Consider the following 23,813-nt stretch of genomic DNA (forward strand, 5'->3'; position numbering starts at 1 on the left):
TAGAAAATGAATTCTTGATTTTAAGGTTACAAGATATTTGCCAAATAATTGAAAAAGTACTGACTGGGAGCATATATTAGACTGGTGGGAAGGTGTAACAAAGTAAGGAGCTACCAGGAGCAGCGTAGATGATACCATATGCCATCTAAATAATAACACAGGGCCTGAAATAGGTTCATGTTCTCTTATTTGAAGGGTCTTTTCCAAAGTGGTAGTGACTTTACATATGTGGCACTATAAAAATCATTTATCTAGATATATTAGGATAATTTTATCTCAAGAGTCCAAGGGAAAACCCAGTTCTTTCGTTTTTAGAAATAATGCTTCATAAGCCGGGCTGTGGTGGTGCACACCTTTAATACCAGCACTCAGGAGGTAGAGGCGGCCTGTGAGTTCAAGGCCATCCTGATCTATAAAACGAGTTCCAGGACAGTCAGGACTGTTACCCAGAGAAACCCTGTCTTGAAAAACAAAACAAAAAACCCCAAACCTCAGACTTAGCATGTTTCCTCACTCCTTATCTTCATGGCTTCACAGAAGACCCTGACTGTATTTTGTGTCCTTAAAAGGAATACTCTGAAGCTCTCATTTTAGAGACTTAACATTGTTGCTTTATACTTGATATTCAACTTTATTCTGAGGAGCCATTAGTTGCTTTTATAGAATTGGTTAGTATATAAAGATTAATTCTACAAATATATGTATGCAATGACAACATGAATTGATTTTCTAAGCATGTGAAATGATAATGTGTGCCCATGAACACCTGATTTTTGACAAAGTAGCAAAAAATATCAAATGGAAAAAAGAAAGCACATTCAACAAAAGGTGCTGGTATAACTGGATATTAACATGTAGAAGAATGAAAATAGGCCCATATCTATAACCATACACAAAACTCAAGTCCAAATGGATCAAAGACCTCAACATAAAGCCACCCATACTGAGCCTCATAGAAGAGAAAGTGGGAAGTATGCTTGGACGCATTGGCACAGTAGACCTCTTCCTAAGTAGCACAGACACTGAGAGAAACAATTAATAAATGGAACCTCCTGAAACTGGGAAGCTTCTGTAAAGCAAAAGACATGGTCAATAAGACAAAATGACAACCTACAGAATGGGAAAAGATCTTCATCAACCCCACATCAGACAGAGAGCTGATCTCAAAATATACAAAGAACTCAGGAAATTGGTCATCAAAAGAACAAATAATTCAATAAAAGATGGGGAACAGACCTAAACAGAGAACTCTCAACAGAGGAATCTAAAATAGCTGAAAGACACTTAAGGAAATGCTCAACACCCTTAGCTATCAGAGAAATGCAAATCAAAACAACTCTGAGATTCCATTTTATACCTGTTAAGAAAGGCCAAGATCAAAAACACTGATAACAACTTCTGCTGGAGAGGTTGTGGGGTAAAGGGAACACTCCTTCATTGCTGGTGGGAGTGCAAACTGATACAATCCCTTTAGATATCACTGTGTTGATTTCTCAGAAAATTAGAAAATAACCTACCTCAAGATCCAGCAATACTACCATAGCATACATAGGGGAATCTCACATCAGGGTATATATCCAAAGGATGCTCAACTGTACCACAAGGACATGTGCTCAACTATGTTCATAGCAGCATTGTTTGTCATATCCAGAACCTGGAAACAACCTAAATATCTCTCAACCAAAGAGTAGATAAGGAAAATGTGCTACATTTACACAGTGGAGTACTACACAGCAGAAAAAAAATAATGACACCTTAAAATTCATGGGCAAATGGATGGATCTTGAAAACATCATATTGAGTGAGCTAACCTAGACCCAGAAAGACAAATATCCATATGTACTCACTCATAAGTGACTCTTAGACATAAAGCAAAGAAAAAACAACCTACAACTCACAATCCCAGAGAACCTAGACAACAATGAGGACCCTAAGAGAAACATGGATCTAATCTACATGGGAAGTAGAAAAAGACAAGATCTCCTGAGTAAATTGGGAGCATGGAAATCATGGGAGAGGGTAGAAGCGTAGGGGAGAGGAAAGGAGAGTAGTGGAGAAATATATATAGCTCAATAAAAACAATAAAAAATAAAAAATGATGTGTGTGTGTAGTGTGTGTTTGTTGTTTGAATCTAGACTGTGGGCACAGAAGGAGTAGCTTACCAGTTGCCGCTCTGCTCATCTCTAGAAGGAGCAAGCACAAACTCAGTTCCTAGCCTACACAGAACCATGGGATATTTGAAAGGATAATATGTCTCCTCAGCTTCAATGCCAATCGCTATGTTTCATTTTCTGTTTCAGATAGTTTCTTAAAAAGTCTGCCATGTGTAAAGTTTAAAGGCACAATAGATGATAGTGACATCCAATAAAAACATAAATTGTTTTCTAAGCACTTGTAAGTGGTCTCATTTGAAAGTTAATAACTGTAAAATCAAAATTCAAAATAGCATATTATATTTTAGGAAATGCTATTGTCAGTTAGGAGCTCATGGCAAGGCTAATACTGGTGTGTGCCTGTTATTTTGAAGTAAATTTTAATGGATTTTCTCACTTATTTGGTAATTCTATGAAGGATATTACATATTTAGGATATTTAAGTATGTCAAGTTGATTTAATGATGTCCATGTTTTTATATAAGTTTAATCTTCTCCATTCTTTAGATTGTCTTTACCTTGCTTGGTATGTGGAGAGTATGGAATGTTTCATAACTGATATTTTGACGTGCGACCTGGATCATGATAAATGTTCTTTCATTGCCAAGTTTCTTCTTAACGTGGGGCATGACAGTATAAATCTGACCCTTCTTCCTGGGCCACAGACTCCACAGAATGATATAGCTATCTGCTCATGGGGAAAATTAAGTGACCAACACAGTTTTTGAGAGAAAAGTGAGATTTTGGGCTTTGCATATGCTGCAGACTGAAGTGCTGCTAACCCGCAGGAGACCCAGTGCAGCCTCCAAGCAACTGGCTGTCACATTGTCTCCCTCTCTTTCTGGTAACCCCGAATGCCTTCTGAATTACTAGAGGGGCTTTTCAGGGGTTGTCTCTAGGACAAGGGAGTCTGGTCCACTCATGCAGCTGTCTTCTGACTTCACTAAAAACAAAACAACAACAAAAGCAAGCAAACAAACAAAAAACAAAGATAATGAGAGCGGTAATTGTCCATTTCTGAATTTTGTGGAACACTGTGGCATTACTATGTAATAAGTCTAGTCTTAAAGAGAGCTGTAGCTATGAAGAAGCCTGAGGTGAGACTGTCCCCAAGTCAGGGCCCATTCCTTCTTGAGGTCTTGTTTTGTATTAAGATTAAGAAGCTCTTTGTCAGATTTTTGTGTGGAGTCCCTGCTTAGATGTCTTTGCTATAACTTTTTTTCTCTTAGCCCAGCCACAGCTTCTATTCTTGCGAAATTAATTAAAACTTTTGCTTTAGTGATACATGAATGCTGTTTGGTGACATTCTTGTTTTATGAAGTAGCAGTCAACTGCAATTGACTTTTCCAGGTTCCATTATCATTAATATAAAGTGCTGAACAATTTAGGACTTTGGTTCTGTTTTAACAGTTGCATGGGCGGGGTCTTTTCAACTCTTTGGGGCCTTAAAAACTACTTTCTAAGTAAGAATGAGACCTGGCCCATTCTGTTCCTCCCTTCTTGTAGATTCCTAATTTAGATCAGCAGGTGAAAAGCCCCATGGGGGGAATTGTGTTTCTTTTTGCTTAGAGCTTCCAATATCATTTGGTCAGTATTGCTTGTTTTTGCCGAATCCTACTTAATGGACTATAGCATCCAGTTCTGGGCACCCATGTCCTCTCGTGATTCCAATCATTGAAAAATTGAAGCACAAATAATAACTCCGAGAGAGAAATAGGGGTTCAACTCGAAGATCCGAAAAACAAAATAGCCAGCCACTGGCTCTTACCTTGACCTCAGTCCGACATGGCTATCCTGCCTCCAGGAATCCCTGAATGAGACTGTGTCTGAGTGGTGTCTTTCCCTACCCTCTGTTTTACAATCCTCTCTAGGGCTGAGATTAAAAGCGCGCACTACTGGGATTAGGGGCATGTACTGACCAGTTTCTATGACAACTAGTGTGGCTACTGGGATTAAAGGTTTGTGCTATCACTACCTGGTCCGCAAGGCTGATCAGTGGCACTATTTTACTCTGTGATCTTTAGGCAAGCATTATTTTTTAAAATACAAATGAAATGCCACTATAAAAGATAGAAAAATCACTTTGATGAGGGGACAGTAATAGAATAGAATTTGCCTGCTATAAATAACAAGCTTTTGCTTATTTCTTAGTGATCTTAGGAAAAAGAGATCTTGAACTAGAGTAGACCATTTACTCAGTCAGAAGGCTGAGGTTGCCGTGTTCTGGCGCTAGCTAGCCGACAGCTCTGAGAAGGAATGAAGGGTGGTGATCAGGACACAGAGTAAGTAGAAGCAGATGAGTCCGCATGAGGAGTGTGTTCTAAAATAAGCAGTTTCTGTGCTGCTGAGCTGATGTGTGGCAGCTCGCTGGCCTTGGACTCGGAAGACAGGACAGGGCTTGGGTTTTTTTTCTTCCCACCACTTGTTGCAGACTGTGAAATCTTTATGTGCTGTAAACTCAATGAGGCATTTTCCTAAAGCCTACAGAGAACGTTTCTCCAGTGTTACAGTCAAGATTCTTTAACACACACATATAGTTCTATGTAGAGAATATTAGAAACAAAACTCCAAGAAAACACAAATCATAGAGACAAAAGATTTCAGAATACATGCTGATTAGCAACTGAAAAGTATTCCCACTGGAAGTTTATTATCACCAAGTATTTTATTTGGGATCATACAGCCTGTTCTAGAAGGACATGGCTAGTAAACACTACAGGACACTCAATCACAGTTTCATAGGTCACCACACTTAATCACAACTATGATAAATAAAAGATCACGCTGGTCAAACAATAACTAATATTTATGTGGCAGAGGTGTTTGAATCTCTCCACCCTGTGCTGTAGTACTCATAGTTTGACTTCAGAGATGAAACTGAAGGATAGGGATTGAGTAACTCTCCCATTGCTGTCAAGCAGTAGAGCTGGGATACCAACCAAAGCAGATCAGACAGCAGAGCTTTAAATGTAGCAAAGTCACTCATGAACTCATTGTATGTTTTCATCACACCTGCTGAGAGGTGTCCCTTAAGTGATACACTGGGAACTGCTGTGAAATAAATAACAAGTGTGGGTTGATTAGGGGAGGTTCAGCAAGTTTGAGGAAGAAAACTGGGCAGAGGGCCCTCAGACTGACATACACCCGGCAAGATTTCAGACAGCATAGTAGAGATTTGTTGACCACAAAGATCATTTTTGATGAGTTCCACAGTGGTAGGAGTGACTGGCTCCATTCCCACTGCTGAGCTTAGCAGCTGCCTAAAGGCTCCTCAGGAAGATGGCTGGGGCTGGAATACTGCGACTGATCGGATTATAAACACATGCTATCGACGTGGTTTTTTTTAAATGGTAAATTGTGAGGGTCAACCTTAGGTTGTCATGCTTGCAAAGTGGGCTCTTTACCAACTGAGCTTTCTTCTCAGCATTCTCCCTGTCTTTTTCCATACCTGTCCCCATCTCTTTACATACCTGTCCCATCTCTTTACATACCTGTCCCCATCTCTTTACATACCTGTCCCCATCTCTTTACATACCTGTCCCCATCTCTTTACATACCTGTCCCATCTCTTTACATATCTGCTTCCTATCTCGTTGCATACCTGCTTCCTGTCTTGATATTTCTGCTTCCTGTCTTTTGCCTTCACCTATCATACTGCAGGGTCGGAATTTTGGAATTTGATCTTGATTTCTTCTTCTTCATATTCTAGTTCTTTTCACCTAATATTGCCCATTCTGTATTCCGAACGTTTCTCAGATCCCTGTCTCTCTCTCTGTCTGCATTCTCATTTCCAGATGGAGGCCTGGAGTTCTGCAGCCACCTCCTCAGTGAACTCCCTGCATCTACTCTTGCCAGTCCCCAATACACATATACCCTGATTATGATGCCCTAGTGTAGATACTAATTGGTCGTGCCACATTTCGCTTCCTTCCTTCTGTTGGGGATCAAATATGAACTTCTTTAACACAGATTAAAGGCACAACATAATCCAATCCTGTTTACCTATCTATTCTTAATGTTTGCTTTGTTTCCTTCCAAATTCTGTGCTTTTAGTCACCTTTAATTGACTTTACTTTCTAGAAGGTGCCGTAGATCTTGTTAATTTTAGCATTGAACATGTTTCCTCTGCCTTTGGAATTCTTTCTCTTACTAAGTCCCCTGGAAAGTAACCTTGTGGGGACCTTCTCAGCACACTTGGCCTGCTCTGTGCCTCGGTGCCCAGCTGTTCCCAGCTGTAGCAGTCATCACACTTCCTATTGAAATGCTCCATCACTCAGCGCTCTAAGGGGGGAAGTGAATGTATTGAAAGCTGTTTGGAAGGCATTTGACAAATGAATAAATGAGGAAAGAAAGATAAGGTTTCTTTTGGGGCATAACAGGAAATAGATGAGGTCTTATTACAACTAGGGCCTACACTTAAGTAACTTGATTAAGAATTGGGGGCTGGAGATGGCTCAGAGGTTAAGCTGCACTTCCAGAGGTCCTGAATTCAATTTCCAGCAACCACATGGTGGCTCACAGGTATCTATAATGAGATCTGGTGCCCTCTTCTGGTGTGCAATCATACATGCAGGCAGAACACTGCACATTTTTTGTTGTGAGGAGCGGCGGGCTGCATTGCTGCTGCCCGGCTCCCACACGGCTAGCTTAGCCCCGGAAATAACACACACAAATTGTATTCTTTTAAACACAGCTTGGCTCATGAGCTCTAGCCTCTTACTGGCTAACTCTCACATCTTGATTAACCCATTTCTAATGAGTGTAGCACCATAAGGTGGTGTCTTATCGGGAATATTCTTAACCTGCATCCATTTCGGAGAGGAGAGGCATGGCATCTGCCTGACTCGGCTTCTTTCTCCCAGCATTCTGTTCTGTTTTCTCCACCCACCTAAGGGCTGGCCTATATCAAAGGCCAAGACAGTTTCTTTATTAATTAACCAATGAAAGTAACACATAGATGACCCTCCTCCATCACATTTTCAGTGGGAAAGGAAAACATTCCATTCCATTGCTTAACCCTTAAGAGGATCACACCTGATGAGTAGATGATTATAGTTTAATCTTTATAATGCCTATGGTCACAGAGAAAAATCAAGAGATATCATTATAATATAGTTGAAAGAATACTAAGAAATGTGACAAGAATACCTACTTGTGAAACAATGCAGGGATAAGGTAGCTGAAACTAGAGGCATTTCATAGTGAGTTTGTTAAGACGTGGATAGGGCTCTGTTCTTACATGCTAGGGTGTATTGGATGTGAAGGGGGCATGGCCAGAGAGAACTTGAGTCAATTTAAGATCACCTATGCTAGCACTCAAGACTACTCATCATCTGAAACTAAACTTCATTGCATTTTACTTATTTATTTTTATTGGGGGGGGGGAGGGAGAGGAGGATGCTCATGTGGCACAGCGTATGTGTGGCAGTCAGAGGACAACTTGCAAGCATCAGTCCTTATCATGCCCGGTTCTGGGGACTGAACTCAGGTCATAAGCTTAGTGGCAAGTGCCTTTTGTTGCTAAGCCATGCCGCTGGACCTTTTTATAGTCTGAAATATAAGAAGCCCTATTCTCCTTCTGAAGTCCTTCAGTGTGATGCTATTACATCTCCTAGTACAGCCTCTAGATCGCCCTGATTTATTCCTCCTTCACTTTTTGAGTCCTCCCCAGGGCCAAATTTAAGCCTCCATTACTTAAAGCTATCTTCCTTAAGCCTTTGCTGGGCTCTCTGTGTGCCACGATTGTTGCTGGATTTGGATTTTTGCGGTGCTGAGGATTGAACCCAGGACCCTGTTACATGGTAAGGGACCTCTCTGCACTGAGCCTCTCAGTCCCATTGATTGCTTTTAATGGCAACCTCTTTTAAGACTGTTTGATTGTATGCTTTGTGCTCCCAGTCAGCAGAATTTATATTTCCTGTTTACTGCTAAATTCATTAAGTATCTTCAAGTCTCAGTTCATTATCAAAATGACCCCCCACCACTGAGGGATTCATCATTATGACGTACTCTAGGCCTCGGACACTGTGTCGTACCATGCATGTAACATATCCTAAACATGATTTTACCCCATCTCTCAGGAAAAGTCAAAGCATGCATGGTCAAGTTGGTTTCATGAACTCTCAGTATTTTAATATTAAAAAAAGACTACTGTTTTCACCAACATTTGTCCATGTACACCTAACCACGTGGGACTTGGTGTGTTGAATGCACACAGGTACCACCTTGCTGGTGTGATGAGAGCGTTCTGATCCCCGAATTCAGAGGTGTGGTGAGAATGTAGCTCAGGGTCAAAGTTCTTGCTTAGCATGTGAGTCCCATGGCCTGCAGTCAGCCCCTACCTTACCCCTCTGAGCAGTATGAGCTCATTAAACGCTCAGTTCTTAGTCATGAGGAACTCCGGTGTCTTCATCTGTAAAATGCATAATGACAGTGCCTTCCTTGCTGAATTGCTGAGAGAATTAAATTAGATAATCCCCCTGAAATGTAGACCATACTGTCTGGCGCTCAGTCAGTTCTAGCCACAGCCATTAGTCATTGCAGTGAGGTGGTTTCCAGACTTAACATGGCCACAAAGAACACATACTCCAGAATTTTTACATGTCACTTTTAGGATATTGTGTTAGCTTTTAAAACTATTTATACCTGCTATATCATGCCAAATTTTGATTGTAAAAAGTAGGTTCTTTTCCCAGTTATGTAGAGGTGAAATGGCCAAATCTCAAGAGTTCCGTTGCTTCTCATTTCATAGTGACTAGGCTGCTTTCAGCTAGAACAAAATATCTTTCCATGACTTTATTTTTATTACATGGTGCAAGATGCACATATCCCAAGATGAATTCAGAAAACCTCTTCTTAAATCTCTAGAAGTGAAATCAGAACTAACTACCAGGTAGAAAAACTACAAAGTTAAAATGGGTGTGTGGCATCTTCCAGAGGATGATTCTAAAACAGGCTATGAAAATGATAAGGTGCCCTATGTACCGATTTACTACCTAGGACTGTTCCCAGATTACACTGCAGAAGCATTGTAGATTTATAGCTTCATACACTGTGTCCTGAACACTAAAGGCAAACCACACTGAAGAGACTCAATTTCAACCACAGAGAAATTGTAACAAGCCCCAGACCACCAAACCAAGTAAGTAGTAGATCCGGGAATAGAACCGAGAAAGCCCTGAGGCCTCCTCACAGACCACAGGCTTCTTCTTCTGAACATAATGATAGAGAATCTGCTGCTGTTAGCCCCCCGGACTATGACGCACCACAGGAACAAGCCGTATGAGGGCATTGCCCAACAACACAGTTCTTGGTTTCCGAAGGCTCCTTAGAAACCAGAGAATTACAAAGTAGCCATCACAAACATTGCAGGCTGCTGACTGATACTTGTGTTTCCGGTACTTAGTTGCTACCACAAAGTTTACTTCTCTGCTGGCATTTTCAAAAGTGACAATTCATAACTGTGGAAATGTTTCTTTTTAGTTCTTTATAACACTTTCATCATTTTATGAAGAGCTTTCTTGGAATATGAAAAATGGCACCAGATGCGTGAGGACAGTTGTTTTGTTCATGGCTTGTCCCTACTCTCCCAGTTTCCCCCAGCCCTTTTATCTGTCTGCCCTCAGTACTTTCTACAGCAACAAAACGGTTGCTCTCAATATGAAGATCTAATCTTTCGCCTCACTTTCTCAGGCCGGAAGTGCTTCTGTCATAACTATGTCATCTGAGAAAATTTGTATTTATTTACATTTCACCATTTTATTAAGTTGTAAAAGAGGTTTTATTACTTGGATTATTTTCTTTGTGAAGACCATTCTTTGAAGTTCCTGCAGTAGCTTTATCTAAGCTGTCTTGATTTAGCTTCAGTCCTGAAGAGTAGTTTTCAACCTGTACTGTATAGGATGGCGGTGATTTTCTCTTAGTCATGGAGGACATTATCTCACATTTCATAGTTACTTTTGTTACCATTAGATATTTTTGGAACTCTCTGATATAGAGGACTTATTACTGGTCATTGAACTGAATACATATAGCCCCCATAACAAATCTATGAGATATTGAATTCACATCTTTCTTGATAGGAAAACACAGGCAGAAAAATGAAGATACATAGTATGCAAGGGTGCCGGAGTTCAGTGTGGGAGCTCTGACTCCAAGCCCATGGTCCAGAACCACTGCAGCAGCCAAATTCAAAGAAGAACAAAGGGGTAACCAGCCATATTCAATATTAAAGGTATTTGAGAACAATATAGGTCCCAGCAAGGTAGCATTTTTTATGGATACACACAGTAGCAGACTAAGGTGTCATTGTTACGCTTTGTCATCATGTTCCCTGTGTTCTTATCTGTAAGATGGGAATAAAAGTGACAGCCCGTGCTGTAGTTGTGAGACATTTTCTGTCATTAGCAGTAGTGTAGAGAAGCCAAGAAACAGAAGCCAACTCACCTCTGTATCAAGCATGGTTTAGGAGGTGAAGGGAGAGGCTGGAGTAGGAAACAGTGCTAGTATAACTGAGGAAATGGTGTAGAAAATAAATACTTTCATCATTAAGAATGTATCGCCTAATAATCAAAGGCAATAACAGATCTTGAAGTTAATCATTTCCTAAATCCATGATGGCATTAGAAGGAAGTTTGGGTTATAAATTGATGCACATGCAGGGGATGCCATAGGCATGCTATCCAGAGGTGAGTCCATATGTAAAAGCATCAAGTACTCTGATTCCATAAAAACCTGAAATTTCTGTAGCAAAATCAGCAGAATCACTATTTTAGTTTCATTTCTGAAATTAAATTAAATTTCATGCTGAAATTAAAAAATACTCTTGACCAAACATCAACCTGGGGGAGGAAAGGGTTCATTTGGCTGACAGTTCCAGACCTCAGTCCATTATTGAGAGGAGCCATGGCAGGAATTCCAGGCAGGCCTACCTGCTGTTCCACACAGCATTGTCTCTGACCAAGGCACTCATTTCCCAGCCAGAGAAGTACGGACGGCAGCCCTGAGGTTGCTGGTCGCTGCCGAGCAGAGCAGCTTACATCCCACCAGCGTCCATGTACAGTTCACACCAGCTGCCCAGAGCTGCAGCTGCGCACGTCATTAACAGTCAAACAGTCCCCACAGACACGTCCACAGGCCACTGACCGGGCCTCAGTTGAGATTCTTCTCTCAGATGGTCTCACACCATATCAAGTTGACAGTTAACGCTGTCTAGAACAAATGCCATCTAAGGGACTAAGGGTGCAGTGTAGTGACTAGGAAAGCTATTCATAGGTATCTATCATAGAAGATACTATTTTTAAAATATAAAAACTTCTCGTTAGGACAATAAATAAAGGGGCAACAACAATAAAAATGAGCCAAATAACATACAGTTTCTCACAAAGAATTAAAAATTTCCAAGATATAAAAGATACAAAGAAACAGAAAGCAATATTGTTTCATTAGTAATTAAAAATTAGAAAAAAAAAAACCTCCCGTTTTCTACTACAGCAGCCCTTGAAGAGCAGCCAGGTCTTTGTGCCAGGGTCTTAAAAAGGCCACAGGTGAGCGAGCCCCTTGGCCAGGTGAGGTAGTCACCGTAGTGGGCACTTCACCAAGCACAGTATTAGGTGTGCAGTGAGATCCGAGAGGTGCGGTGTGGCAGGGAACTACTCAAACTCCAAAGGCCGCCTTGAGTTCGTCAGTACGTGGGTGAGCATGAGCATCCTCCAGGAGTCAAACGGAGCCCAGCGGTCTCCTGGCTGTGAGCAAAGTCGATACCAGAAAGGACTGAGTCCCTTCCCTTCCCTTCTTCCCTGTATGTAACAAAATCTTTGTAGAGGAAGGGGAAGGAAGAAAGATTGATTCAATCCCAGCTTCACCTATGAAGATGATAGTGTTTTTGAGAGGTAGACCATTAGGGACAAATATAGAAAATAGCAATGTTAGTAAACATAATGGATGAAAATGATGGCCTGATGGACCCTACGGAGATCTTAGTCATGGTGGTCGGAAGAGGTGGAGGAAGAGGGAGCTCCAACAGTCTTCATCTCCACAGTGATGTTGGCAACTGGGGCTTTCAGTTGTCATCATAGTAGAAAGAAGGGAGAAACAAGGACAAATTTCAGTGCTTTGTAGTGAGAACTTTAACACTGTGAGGATGAAAGAAGCCCTAGCTTCATGGAGATGGTCCAGAAAGAATAGGTGTAAAGAAGGAAAGCTGTTTCTTAGTGAGATGTAGAGACTGGTATGGGGTTGAGCACTCATGGACAAGGGAGACAGCACGTGTTGAAGCTGTCTTATCTGAGTGCTTGTGTCCCACCAAAACCCATACACTAGGACTAAACCCCATGTGGAACTCGGAGGAGGCGGGGCCTTTTGAGGGTCGGTCGTCATGCCTGGGTCTAGTGCCCATGTGAAGCGTGTTAAAGGGAAGGACTGTGTCGCTGCCTCTGCCGTGCAAGCACACAGAAAAGAGATGCCGTCTGTTCAGCACATGTTAGGATACGATAGGTTGTGATAGAAAATAATAGTCAGTTAAAGGTTCATTAATTTGTCAGTTGGCTTCTAAGAGTAGCTAGAAGCATGGTTTCCTGAAGAGCAGTAATCCTTTGTTCATACGTAACATTTCTTTTACTACATTTTATATACCTTTCTTTAACTCAGAAGATTTTGTTTCTACTGAGTTTCAAATTCCTTGAGGATATGGATCATATTTTGTACTGAATTTTTGTCATTTGGAATTATTCCACAGTACCAATCCACTCCCTTTTTTGTGGTAAGTGTGATGTCAGTCCTTGATGATAATGTGTTATACATTTATGCTAAGCATCCAGAAAGAACTTTTAAAAGAAATTGGTGTGCCTTTTCATACAGGCTAGGTTTAAATGTCTACTTAAAATGTCATTTCATTAACTTTTAAAATGCATGTTTTTGCCTCATAGATATGGGATGAATTGCCTTATTCAGTTCGAAGATTTTGCCAATCTGAATGCATTTCGTCTCCTGAACAAGTATCGAAACAAGTATTGCACATTTAATGATGATATTCAAGGTAATCACATTTCACTGTGTATGAATCAAAAATAACATCTGGTAGTCTCCAGCTGATGAGAGAAATGCGATGACCCGTCTGAGCAAAGGCAGGAAGAGGCACAGGGAAGACGTCTAGAAAGATCATGTCACAAAGTGATCTAGCCATGTAAGACACACAGGAACTCGGCATGCAGCTCAAGGCTCTTTGTTCCCTACCCCTCCAATCACATCAGAAAAGGAGGAACAAGGTTAAAACCGGTATTTACACTCAGGTGACTATTCTGAAACACTGAGAGTATACTGAGGGACTGAAGTTGCAGACGGCACTGATGTAGCCGGCAGGTTTGTGGAGTGAGGCATTGTAAGAGGGAGGGAGATGCTGAGCTGAGGAGGTGCATGTTAGGGATGCGACAGGTTACAGACAGTACACTGTTATTCACATCAGAAACGTCCCTATTTTCACAACTTTGGGAGTTCAGTCACTTTCAAAATTAATCTTTTTGTTCTGAATGTATTGTAATCTCTGAAAACTTGTCATAGACGGTGAGAAGATATATGCTTTAAATCTCATCTGCACTTAACAATCTCTACAGTGAGATATAAATTCTTCAGTAATAAAGCAATAAATTAAAGCTTAAATAAACAGTATCATTGTTTTATAGAATGAATTTATAGAATTATAGAATTATGTTCTTATGCATATAAGGTATACATACAGAAGTCCAACAGATGAAAAATAATAACATCTGAAATTAGTCCACAGCTTTTTATTCAGATCCAGTAAATGTTAGGTACCTGTTAAAAAAAAAACAGGATTTAATTTGGATTTTTTTAGTCATAATTTCTGGTTCTCTTTCACATTTGAGAAAGCACCCTAGAATGTACCATATTACATATACACGAGCTCCCAGAAATCTGAGAACATCTCCAGCTATTATGACCTAATAAAGGAGGTCTGTGAAGATGGGCTGCACGTGGTTTAAGGATATAAATGTAATTCCCCGTAGCCCTTTTCAAAGCCTCACTCCAGGAAGTGCTATTTCTCTGGTTTTTGGGACAGGTTCTCACTCTGTACACACGGACCTCAGGCTCCCAGTGTCCTGTGGGCCGAGATCTCACGAGCCGCCAGCCTGGCACACGAATGGTCTGCTGAATCCTAACGGATAGTTCAGGCGCATGCTTCGGCTGTGGGCCTCTGTCTAAGCCGTGTGTGCTTTTCTATTCAAGCTCTTGTTTTCTGACCCTCGCTGTGCTCCCTCCCGACACCCAAGCCTTACATGAAAGCCTTAGGAACCCGTCTGATTCGGGTTAGGTAAAAGGACAAACAGGTAGAGGGTGTTACTTAGTTCTAGCAACTTGAAGGCCATGATGGCTTCCTTCTCACTGCTGTGCTTGTTCTTCCGTTTTGTCTCAATGTCTCCCTAGCCTTCGGCACTGTCGTTGTCCCGTGTTGAGCTCCTTGTCTGCTGTCACTGCACCTGCCGATTCCTCCCTACTGCTTTGGCTATCCCTTGGCAGAGCACTTCAGGCCTTCCCTTCTTGCGTCAGTACTGTTCTCCTAGGCCCTATTCCACATTCTGACATTCATCTCGCAGGGTTAGTTCTACATTTAGGATTTCTTTGAACTCCTGGGTGGTATGTTCATCTGTTTATTAACAGCTCTTCTTGGATATCTCAGAGTTACCTCATTCTGAAACCATTCTAAAGCAAACCCATTTCCCCCCAGCCCAATCTTCTTTCCCTATGGCCTCCTTCCCAGTGAATCATTATGATATGGCCCTGACGCCATATCATAGAAGTCGGTATCTTCCATTGATTTATCTGTTGCTGCTGGTCTAAGAAGTCCATCCTCGTGCATGCTTGCTTCCTCATCTTGCATAGTTCTTGGATAGTCACTTTACAGACAGCTACAGATTTTTTGGAATTGAGTATTTGTAGGGTTTCCGAAGGAAATCCCGAGTTTCCATGTGCTGAGAAGTGTGAATGTGAGCCATAGAGAGGACGTCTGGTGGGAAGGTGCTGCAGCCCTGACTCTAGGGTACCCTGGATGATGATAGGACGTCTGGTGGGAAGGTGCTGCAGCCCTGACTCTAGGGTACCCTGGATGATGATAGAGAGGACGTCTGGTGGGAAGGTGCTGCAGCCCTGACTCTAGGGTACCCTGGATGATGATGATAGAGAGGACGTCTGGTGGGAAGGTGCTGCAGCCCTGACTCTAGGGTACCCTGGATGATGATAGGACGTCTGGTGGGAAGGTGCTGCAGCCCTGACTCTAGGGTACCCTGGATGATGATAGAGAGGACGTCTGTGGGAAGGTGCTGCAGCCCTGACTCTAGGGTACCCTGCATGATGATGATGATAGAGAGGACGTCTGTGGGAAGGTGCTGCAGCCCTGACTCTAGGGTACCCTGGATGATGATAGAGAGGACGTCTGGTGGGAAGGTGCTGCAGCCCTGACTCTAGGGTACCCTGCATGATGATGATGATAGAGAGGACGTCTGGTGGGAAGGTGCTGCAGCCCTGACTCTAGGGTACCCTGGATGATGATAGGACGTCTGTGGGAAGGTGCTGCAGCCCTGACTCTAGGGTACCCTGGATGATGATAGAGAGGACGTCTGGTGGGAAGGTGCTGCAGCCCTGACTCTAGGGTACCCTGCATGATGATGATGATAGAGAGGACGTCTGGTGGGAAGGTGCTGCAGCCCTGACTCTAGGGTACCCTGGATGATGATAGAGAGGACGTCTGGTGGGAAGGTGCTGCAGCCCTGACTCTAGGGTACCCTGCATGATGATGATGATAGAGAGGACGTCTGGTGGGAAGGTGCTGCAGCCCTGACTCTAGGGTACCCTGGATGATGATAGGACGTCTGTGGGAAGGTGCTGCAGCCCTGACTCTAGGGTACCCTGGATGATGATAGAGAGGACGTCTGGTGGGAAGGTGCTGCAGCCCTGACTCTAGGGTACCCTGCATGATGATGATAGAGAGGACGTCTGGTGGGAAGGTGCTGCAGCCCTGACTCTAGGGTACCCTGCATGATGATAGAGAGGACGTCTGGTGGGAAGGTGCTGCAGCCCTGACTCTAGGGTACCCTGGATGATGATAGGACGTCTGGTGGGAAGGTGCTGCAGCCCTGACTCTAGGGTACCCTGGATGATGATAGGACGTCTGGTGGGAAGGTGCTGCAGCCCTGACTCTAGGGTACCCTGGATGATGATAGGACGTCTGTGGGAAGGTGCTGCAGCCCTGACTCTAGGGTACCCTGGATGATGATAGGACGTCTGGTGGGAAGGTGCTGCAGCCCTGACTCTAGGGTACCCTGGATGATGATAGAGAGGACGTCTGGTGGGAAGGTGCTGCAGCCCTGACTCTAGGGTACCCTGGATGATGATAGAGAGGACGTCTGTGGGAAGGTGCTGCAGCCCTGACTCTAGGGTACCCTGGATGATGATAGAGAGGACGTCTGGTGGGAAGGTGCTGCAGCCCTGACTCTAGGGTACCCTGGATGATGATAGAGAGGACGTCTGTGGGAAGGTGCTGCAGCCCTGACTCTAGGGTACCCTGGATGATGATGATAGAGAGGACGTCTGGTGGGAAGGTGCTGCAGCCCTGACTCTAGGGTACCCTGGATGATGATAGAGAGGACGTCTGCTGGGAAGGTGCTGCAGCCCTGACTCTAGGGTACCCTGGATGATGATAGAGAGGACGTCTGGTGGGAAGGTGCTGCAGCCCTGACTCTAGGGTACCCTGGATGATGATAGAGAGGACGTCTGTGGGAAGGTGCTGCAGCCCTGACTCTAGGGTACCCTGGATGATGATAGGACGTCTGTGGGAAGGTGCTGCAGCCCTGACTCTAGGGTACCCTGGATGATGATAGGACGTCTGTGGGAAGGTGCTGCAGCCCTGACTCTAGGGTACCCTGGATGATGATAGAGAGGACGTCTGTGGGAAGGTGCTGCAGCCCTGACTCTAGGGTACCCTGGATGATGATAGGACGTCTGGTGGGAAGGTGCTGCAGCCCTGACTCTAGGGTACCCTGGATGATGATAGAGAGGACGTCTGGTGGGAAGGTGCTGCAGCCCTGACTCTAGGGTACCCTGGATGATGATAGGACGTCTGGTGGGAAGGTGCTGCAGCCCTGACTCTAGGGTACCCTGGATGATGATAGAGAGGACGTCTGCTGGGAAGGTGCTGCAGCCCTGACTCTAGGGTACCCTGGATGATGATAGAGTAGCTTGATGCGCACATGCTGCTCTTTGTGGTGCAGGCTGCTGTCTGTAAGTCACTCATCAATTCATTTCGAGGCAGTCTCTATAGCAGCCTCCCGTGAACAGGTGAGCAAGCCTTTTGAGGGCTGGGGGGTGTGTATCAGTGGTGGACACTTCCCAAGCAGATAAAATTAATGCCCTGGGTTATCCCTAGCATTTCAAAAACAACACAACAAACCCCTGTCCTCTTCTCGTACAATATTTTATACCTTCGCATTTTGTTTCTCACAGAATATGTGAAAGGATGTATAAGGATATTAAGACCAACATCACATTATTGAGAACCATTATACAGAATTAATGGGAATCAGAGTTCGGTTTAAGAAGGTTAAATCACCAAGCAAAACAGAAATTTTTTATCTATCAGGACCAGTAATTAAGGTTAGGGCCTGGGGCACATGAGAAGTAAAGTCTAGAAATTAATGCAGGAGTCAGGTCAAGGTCCAGAGAAGTGTGTGAGGCATGCTGAAGATGCTTGCCAGCGTGGAGGCAGCAAAACCACTCATTTCCACCCTTGCTGCCTGCCCACACAATGCTTGCTTATTTCCTCACAAGGATTTCAGAATAATACTGCCCTTAGGAGGGAAAACACGGGGTTGAGAAAAGTCATCTAATTCCTTGGTAGAGAAAGCCTTCAGGGAGTCTTCCAGTTTTGAGGGGAAATGAATGAGCCACCCTGAGCATCTCTCCCTCTGAGAGTTGCGTGCCTGTAACGGGTGTTCTCCTCCTATTTCTCTTTTATCTTTTGAACCCTCTGATTTTTCCCTTTATGCAAAGGATGTTGCCCATGAAAAGAGTTGTGCAGGTATTTCAGCCTGCACTGCAGATGAATGCTTTGCATCCTCTCCTTGAAGGGACTATTTTGTCTTCTTTTGAAACAGATGTGTTATTTAAAGACACTATTTTAGTGAAATTATTTGATTAAAGAAAAACATAGCTAACTATACTAGCAATATAAAATAATCTTAAATGATCCTGGGTTTGCTTTAAAGTCATGTTGTGCTTTAGGCCATCTCCTCGGGGGAGTTTCCTGTCCTGCCTTTGTTCTCTTACTCGGCTGAGATTCTGCTCTGTTGCTATCTGCTGGCAATTGCTTTCTGTTTGTATTCTCCCAGTTACGAATGTGTGTGGTCCTCCATATCGACTAAATGAATTCCACTAAAGTTTTTTCAGTATAGCATTATTTCCTGCCCTCCGCTATGTCTGCTGCTTTTTAGTCCGTATCCCTGTCCGTTTGTTTTCTGTCGCTTTAGTGCCGTTTGTAGGAAGAGGAATGCTAGTGTGGTACATTCTGCCATTTTCCACAGGGAGCCTTCCCTGCCTTCATGTCCTGCACATGCTTCTGCTGCTCTGGGGCCTTCCCACCCAAGGCTGTGGGCATCTCCCATGCCCCGAGCGGCTGTGCTCTAACCCTGAGCTCAGCCTATGTGAGCCCACCCTCTTCCTCAACAATCTTAGTGGCATCTGATATATTAATAGCACAGATGGATTATAGTTATTTCATTACAAATTGGTCTTGTTAGTTATATAACATAACTTGTAGTTCTAATTTGATTTAACAAATCACTGCACCAGTGTGTCAGTAAAGGTCTGATTTTATTGCTGTTGTTTTTGAGACAGGCTGGCCTTGAATTTTCCATCATCCAGCTGTAAACCGAGATTATCATGCCAGCAGTTGAGGTCATTCTTTGGTAAAAGATCAGAGAGATTTATAGCCATAGCAAATCTTCTGTGGATATTAAAGACGTATTGCTTGCAAATTTATACCAGGATAGAACAGTTTTTATCCACAGTATTTGGTAGTAGGAGCACTGAATTTCATATTTTTCCTGATGTTAGAATGTGTGTTTGCATATATATATATATATATATATATATATATATATAGAGAGAGAGAGAGAGAGAGAGAGAGAGAAAGAGGACGAGATATTTTGAGGCTGGGATCCAAATCTAAACACAAAGTTTCTTTGTGTCGAGGGTATACCATATGCACACAAGTCACAAGTGATGTCACACTGCATTTCAGCACTTGCGTTCTAGCTACAACTCAGATCATGTGAGAGATGTGTTGTCTTGTCAGGGCTCAGAGCACTCAGAGTTTGGGGACCGGAGGGATGGCTCAGCAGTTGGGAACATTCATGTTCTTATATAGGACCAGAGTTCAGATCCCAGCACCTACCCGGCCACGGCAGCACCATCTTCTGGCCTCTGTCAGCACTCGTACTCAGATGCAGACACATACACATGCATATTCGTACAATTTTTAAAGAATCATTAAAAATCTGGGCGGTCCTTGGGCTTCCCACAGGTCAGGGAACCCTGATTGCTCTTCGAGCAGATGAGGGAGGGTGACTTGATCGGGGGAGGGGGAGGGAAATGGGAGGTGGTGGCGGGGAGGAGGCAGAAATCCTTAATAAATAAATAAATTTAAAAAAATAAATAAATAAAAACTCTCACTTCGAAAAAAAAATCTGAAAGAATGGGAATTTTATGACACATAGCCTATAGAACTTTGTAAAAATTTAGAAGAAAGCCTGTCTCTTTAATATTGCATTAGCAGTGTTTAGTCCTATTCAACTTCAGCAGTCCAAGGCAGGCCTTCCCTCTGTGTGATTGAAAGTTTAATTTTAATATAAGAATTAAAACAATTGTGTGATTTATTTTGCAAACACATTTTTATAAAATTTTAATTTTCTGCACTTGCTTTTCTACAAAGAAATTTAAAGTAGCTACAGGCTATGTACAGGAATCATGTTCATGGGCTGGAGAGATGACTCAGTGGTTAAGAGCACTGGCTGCTTTTCCAGAGAATCCTGAGTTCAATTCCCAACACCCACACTGTGGCTCACAACCATCTATAGGGGATCTGATGCCCACTTCCCGCATAAAGGCATACATGCAGATAGAGCACTCATATACATGAAAAAATTAAAAAGATAAATCTTAAAAAAGTCAGGTTCACATTAAAGTTTTGGTAATGCTAAACTATCTTTTCAATCTTACCATCTGATGCTATAAAGAACAGACTAGACATTCTATTGTGTCACAAGGAAATGCTGTGGAATATACTTAAAATGACTTAGTATCCAGCACAGAGAGAGGGGACTCGTGCTCCCTATTTAGCCATGTCTGCAGTAAAGCATTTTAGTGGAGTGAGCTGGCATCACCACATGACAATGGCACATTATACTTAGACAACTCAACCTCCTGTGTCTGTCTCCAAGTCTCCAATCCCATGAAAAACAAAGCACAAAACTGAATAACGCCAAGTAGTGATGCTGGTAATGTGCCAACATTGACTTTTCCACTAGTTAAATCCTGTGACATTGCGACAGTCAGTAGGTGTCTTGGAATCATATGATCCCAGAGTTGGAAGTGAGCTTACGATTCCTCACATCTAACTTTGGACTGGCTTTTGTCAGAAGAACCCAGGAAGAGATAGCCTAAGATGCTGCTTGTGAATAATTAATACGGTAACTTGACGTTTGTTCCTCCCTAATTTCTTCTGTTAACAGTTCTCACGAGTGTATCTTGGTGCATGGGACAGACATCATGGCATATTTCCTATATAAATCAGCCATATTTTGTACAGAATTTCTTCTGTTGTGGTTTTGGAGATTTAACTCGGGCCTTCTGTGCACTAGGCAAACATTCTGTGCTGAGTCACTTCGTCAGCTCTTAGACTTCCACTTTAAATTATGCACAAAACAGTGGTTTGCGCAATGTGTGACAGTTCGTGAACATTTCAGTGGTCATACTTGCATCTATCCAGGTCTAGATTTTACCAAGTAAGGGTATTTTAAGTTTGGCCAGACTTTGCTGCTCCCTGGAGTGATATTGAAACAATAGACTGTTTCCTTGGTGGTGTAAAATGTCCATAAAGCTGGAAGGCATTGCAAAAAACCTGCAGTTTTATTTCAGGAATCGAGCTGCGTAGTCATGTTAGCGCAAGAGCACCACTGCGTATCTGTGTACGTGGTGAAGTCCTAGGATTAGAACGGTGCCATTTACGTTCTTGTGTGTGATGACAGCAGCCGTACCCTACTGTACATGCATTCCCTTATTACCTAGAGTTCTGATAGGAGTTATAGGTAGAAAGACAATTAAAGAATATAATAAAAAATAAGATTTCAGTTGCTATTATTGGCTATTTTCAAATTTAAACATTAAATTCCAAATACATCTGAAACACCATTGCCACTACCCCATCAGCAGCAAGCATTTACTTTACTGTGTGCCTCCTTTGTGTGGAGGGGATCACCAGTGGATTTCAAAGCCCCAAGAATATTTAGGTGAAAAACTTCAACACTAATTACTCTTCTGTATCATACAACAAAATCATTTTACAAACGAGCAAAACAGATTGCAAAGTAACATTTCTAAATTCTTCCAGATAGGGTGAACTGAATTCCACATCATATCCAAACTCAAACAAGGTATGGTGGCATATGCCTATAATCCCAGCATTTAGGAGGCTGGGGCAGGAGGATTGCAAGTTTGAGGCCATCCTGGGCACACACAGAGTTTAACTTCTGCCAGGGCTACATGAGGCCCTACCTTAAAAGTCTAAACCCAGATTTGAAAACCAAACATAACCCAAGCCCATGCTGTTCCCCACCATCCTCGGGTCCCCCTTGGGAGGTTTTCAAGGATTTAAGCTGTGGTCCTAAAATACTGATATCCCTAGCCTAAGATGTCTGTCTCATATGCCAGCATGGAGACAAACACATAGGTCCTGTCTGTCCCCTGTTACCCTGTCATATGGTGATGTGAAGATGCGGATAGAAGCTTGGAATCCAGCAGGATCCATCTGAGGATTACTCAAGGATATTTATCACTTGTTTTAGGAACAGCGTCTGTTGCGGTTGCGGGTCTCCTTGCAGCTCTTCGAATAACCAAGAACAAGCTCTCTGATCAGACAGTGCTGTTCCAGGGAGCTGGAGAGGTACCTGCCTTGTGTACTGCTTACTGCGTCCCGACTGATAAGTGGCTAGCTTTAGCTCGGTGCTTACTCAAGGTCTTGTGCTCTCCTAGTGTTACCGTACAGTAGACGGAAGATTCTGCACGCTTTAAGGCAGCTTACAGTAATGTTATAGGAGACTTTGGAAGTGTAAAACATTTTGACAGTTCAAATTTGTGAGATTATCAAATGGTACCTTGACTTTGTTATGCATGTTTAAGGCTTGATACCCAACGAGGTTACCAATGTGTGCTGTGTGCTACATATGACAACCTCACTGAATTGAAGTTAGTGTACCCATCCCCCACTATCGCAGTCAGAAGTGTTCACAGCCCCACATAGTCCAACCTGTACATATGTAACTGTAATTGTTTTTTAAGAAAATCATTTTGAATTAAAGATACATAGTACATCAAAACTATTCAACATTATAACCAAGACATTTTAAATAATTGGAAGAAATTGTGTAAGACCAAACTGCATAGTTACTTGAAGTCATTGACAATACTCATTTAAAAGAAGAAAGCTAATTCATCTCCCAAACAGAATAAAATATTAATTTTCTTGTGAGAAAACTCTCAAATCTCTCTATAATTACAGAATTCAAAATTGGAAATACTATGGCTAATCATTTTGAAAAAAATTAAACTTAATATGATTATAATCAAAACACCTTGTTACATGGGTAGGAATGTGTACATACTGTTTTCATTTTGCTTATTTTGAAATTAAATTTCTGAGCTAGAGATACGTGAAAACATTCAGAATATAATCAGAGATTCACTTTCAAACTGAAATTACAGCCCAACCTACCTAATAGCTCTGATATGTTAGTTCTATTCTGGTAAGCCTCTCTGTATTTCTAGAAGTTTCTGGAATATGACACAGCAGTGTTCCTGGTTGGGTGACTTGTGGGCCCTGGTTTGTTCCTGAAAAGATGAGGTCTGTGGCATGTCACAGATTATCTAGACTTCACCAAATTCCAAATAAGAGGGTTTCTTTAATATTGGGAGACATTTTGCAGTGCTTTCTCTGCCTAAATTAAGAGAACGAATCAATGCTGGGCAACACATATTTGCTTTCAGTCTTATGTTCCTGTCTAAGTAAGGTCCCATCCAAATGAGCTTGCTTCCCTTACTCAAGTTCAGTTGAAGGAGCAGCTTCCTGACAGTAGGCCATGTGGTCCTGTGAGCCAGGCTGACAGTTGACTGTGTTAAATGTAGTGTTTCCTTGTTGTGCTGGTCCTGACTGTCTAACTCCAGTCAGATGTACTGACAGCCAGGGGTCACTGGCTTATCTGTGCTGACTAGCAAACTGTATCATAGTGGCTGTGTTGTAATTAAGTGGAGTAAATAGTGGCCATTTTGCACACCCAATGTGACAAAAATGCTTAGCTCCTAATGAGAATTCATGACTA

The 23,813-nt window shown here is 42.6% G+C and overlaps 1 protein-coding gene across 2 annotated transcripts in view; it reads left to right on the forward strand.

Annotated features, from left to right (window-relative positions):
• Nucleotides 1–23,813, forward strand: part of Me1 (malic enzyme 1) — a 116,223-nt gene that overhangs the window by 64,106 nt on the left and 28,304 nt on the right. For both annotated transcript variants that reach the window (XM_075965072.1, XM_075965071.1), the window contains exons 7-8: nt 13,080–13,189; nt 22,284–22,381. In XM_075965072.1, the coding sequence (XP_075821187.1) occupies nt 13,080–13,189; nt 22,284–22,381 (208 nt within the window). The remainder of the gene's footprint in view (nt 1–13,079; nt 13,190–22,283; nt 22,382–23,813) is intronic.

Source organism: Microtus pennsylvanicus, chromosome 3 (assembly GCF_037038515.1).
Source record: "Microtus pennsylvanicus isolate mMicPen1 chromosome 3, mMicPen1.hap1, whole genome shotgun sequence".
In the NCBI taxonomy this organism is placed as follows: Eukaryota; Metazoa; Chordata; class Mammalia; order Rodentia; family Cricetidae; genus Microtus; species Microtus pennsylvanicus.